At 60.1% G+C, this 3,194-nt stretch overlaps 1 protein-coding gene across 1 annotated transcript in view; it reads left to right on the forward strand.

The window, feature by feature from the left end:
- The window catches only part of HOXB1 (homeobox B1), a 10,549-nt gene extending 8,960 nt beyond the window's left edge, over positions 1-1,589 (forward strand). Inside the window, exons 2-3 of the mRNA XM_017740504.1 lie at positions 4-73; positions 674-1,589. Coding sequence (XP_017595993.1) covers positions 4-73; positions 674-999 — 396 coding nt within the window. The 3' untranslated portion in view covers positions 1,000-1,589. The remainder of the gene's footprint in view (positions 1-3; positions 74-673) is intronic.
- Positions 1,590-3,194: the final 1,605 nt, after the last annotated feature.

Consider the following 3,194-nt stretch of genomic DNA (forward strand, 5'->3'; position numbering starts at 1 on the left):
GAGCCGTGCCCCAACGCCGGCGCGGCGCAGACCTTCGACTGGATGAGGGTGAAGAGGAACCCCCCCAAAACAGGTGAGTTTGGGGACAGGGGCCCCACCTCGGGGTGGTGGGGGACCGGGAAATGTTGCCTTCCGCGGGATCTGGACTTTGGGTTTGGGTTGCGTTCGTTTGGGGTTTGGGGGTCTTTCTTTTTAAACCCCACACAGAGATTTGCCAGCCACATCCGATGGAGCGTCCCTAAGCTCGGCTTCCCGCAGGCCCAGGGCTGAGTTAAGCTCAGCTCGGAGTAGGAAACGCTCGGCGCTTCCTGCTCCTTCCGCAGCCGTGGCTTCCATCCCCTCCTCTATTGTTCAACTTCCTTCCCCACGATCTTCCTTAAATCACGGCCTTCCCTCCTCCTCCCCCCGCCATCATCACCCTCTCCCTCCCCTTCCACCCCTTCCCGCGCACGTCCAGCGCTCCCGCGGGTTCCGGGAGGATGCAAGGGATGGTTCCAAGGGGAAAAGCGGAGCCTGGGCCGGGATGGGAGCCGGGGGTGGCTGTGAGGAGCCGGGAGGGAGCGCGGAGCCGCGGGCGAGGGAGGAGGAGGAGGGAGAAGGGGCGCGGGGGAGGCTCCACAGGGAGAGGGCTCCTCCGGCCGCTCCTGCCCTGGTGTTTTTGGGTCCTTCGCAGGCAAAACGTCCGAGTTCGGGCTCCTGGGGCAGCCCAACGCCATCCGCACCAACTTCAGCACCAAGCAGCTGACGGAGCTGGAGAAGGAGTTCCACTTCAACAAGTACCTGACCCGGGCCCGCAGGGTGGAGATCGCCGCCACCCTGGAGCTCAACGAAACCCAGGTCAAGATCTGGTTCCAGAACAGGCGGATGAAGCAGAAGAAGAGGGAAAAGGAGGGGCTCGCCCCGGCCGCTGCCTGCAGGGCGGCGAAGGAAGCGGCCGAAGCCTCGGATCAGTCCAACTGCACCTCCCCTGAGGCCTCCCCCAGCTCGGGCTCCTCCTGAAACCTCGGCCCGGGGCTGTCCCCGAGGGGCTGCGGAGCCCCCCCGCAGGAACACGAGCCCCCCACGCGCAGCCCCCCCCCCGTGGGAGGGGAGCCGCGCGTCCCTCCGAGCATCCCCGGCTGTCCCCACGCGTGGGACACCGATGGTCCCGCTCGCATCTCTCTCTCTTAATTTATAGCCCCTCTGGAAAGCGCTGGACTCCCAAGGAGCGGCCGTGTCCTGTGTCCGTAGCAATTTCCGTGTCTCAGGGACGTTTCTCCTCTTCCCTCCCCTCTAGGAACTGCACTTTCAACTACAGACAAACTTTAAAACGAATTTAGTTCTCTCCCCTCTTTTGAAAAACGCGCACAACGACTTTTTTTCCCCCCCTCCCCTGCCCGAATCCCTCGCTCGATGCGTTTTTCCTCCTTATGAGATTGTAAAAAAAAAAAAAAAGGGGGAAAAGAAAGTTTTGGGCATCTTTTCCCCCCCTTCCTTTCACTTTTACTTCCTGTTTGTGTATCTTGGAACGAGACCTGAGGTGCCCAAGACGCTCGAGGCCTCTGCAAAGACCCAAACCCCGAGGAAAAAGAGGAAAAAAAAAAAAAAAAGAAAGAAAAAAAGGAAATTTCTGCTCCCATTTTGCACTATTTCTGCTTTACAGGGTTTTTTTTGTTGCTGTTGTCCACGCGATTTTTGCTGCTGCCGGCGGAGGAGGAAGGAGCGGGGCGGGGGGGAAAGTGTGATTTGTGTTATCAGAGAAAAGGAGCCCAGGCTGAGCTCGGGGGGCTTTGGGGGCTGTCGCAGGAGGGTGGATGGGGACAAGGCTGCGGGGGGGGGCGCGATTTATTTGGGCTCCCGACAGCCTCAAAGCTCGGAGCGCGTTCCTCGCACCCCGCACCCTCTCAGGCTTATCAGAGCCAGATAAAGCCGCGCTCCAACCCAAACGCCCTCCCTGCCTCCCTATCGAGGAGTTCGAGAAGGGAAAACCAGGGCGAGTGCTGTTAAAAATGGTTTGAATTATCGGCCAAACCCGAGCGGTTCCTCCAGCGGAATCTCCCGTTCCCCCTCCCGCTCCCTCCCCCGACATGGAACTACCTCAGCCCAATAAAGTTGACTTTTTCCGCAACTCCCGGCTTTTCAACCCGATGGGAATCTCTGGGAATTGCGGGGCGCGGGGCGGGGGCAGCCCGAGCTCGGAGGGAGGAGGAAGGAAGGAGGAAGGAGGGAAGGAAGGAAGGAAGGAGTCTCCGGCTGCTTCCAAAGTTCCCAAACAAAGGGGCCGATCCCTTTTCCTGCGGGCGCACCCCGAGCCCCGCCCTGGCATCTGCAGGATCGGGCCTGGCTTCCCAAAGCCAGGAGGGATAAGAACCCTTCCGGCGTGGGGTTCTCCGCTCATTTCCCAGCGCAGCGAGGCCTGACGAGGGCAGAAAATCATCCTCGGTGTGGAAACTCCGGGATTTCTGCATCCCTGGAGCTGCCACAGAACCCGGGACGGGCTCGGGGTGGGGACGGGAGGAGTTCCGGACTTTTCCGGACAATTTACGCGCCTCAAACCCCGAAACGAAGCGTCAAATGTGGTTTATTCCCTTCAGCTCCCCCAAGGCGAGCCCTAAACGGGGATTTTCCAGAGAATAAATAAAACCTCCCGGTTTTACCTCCAGGGAGGGACGGAGCGGGGCCGGCGGGGAGGGAGCAGCAGCGGGCCCGGTCCAGCTCTGACCTTTTTACCTCGAAACGCCTCTGGGATTTCTAAACAAGTAAACAGAGGGACAGCCAGGAGGAGCCATTGTTCGGGCTTGGGCAAATTTGCAAATCTCCTCGGCGGGGGAGGCAGGGGGAGGAGGGATGAGGGAGTTACCGGCTCCGGCTGCAGCCCGGCCCCGGCGCTGCTGCAGGGCCCTGGGCATCGCTCTGCCCCCGCAGATAAAATCTTCCCCGCTCTAATACACTCCTCTGGCCCCGAAGAAAAGGTTTTAGAGTGCCCAATTAGCTCAGAGATAAGAGGGGGAGAAAAAAAAACAGAGGGGAAAAGGTGAAAAGGGGGTTTTCTTAGAGTCGCGGTTTGCAAAAGGTCAGGGGGAAAACACCAAAACAAACCAAAAAAAAAAAACCCGCGCCCGAGCATCCCTGTGCCCTGCGCTGCTCCCACGGGGCTGGAACCGGGATGGCGACCGGGCTAGGCCCGGGATTAGGCCCGGTCCCAGGTGAGGAGA

This window comes from Corvus brachyrhynchos, unplaced genomic scaffold (genome assembly GCF_000691975.1).
Source record: "Corvus brachyrhynchos isolate BGI_N302 unplaced genomic scaffold, ASM69197v1 scaffold47, whole genome shotgun sequence".
Taxonomy (NCBI): domain Eukaryota; kingdom Metazoa; phylum Chordata; class Aves; order Passeriformes; family Corvidae; genus Corvus; species Corvus brachyrhynchos.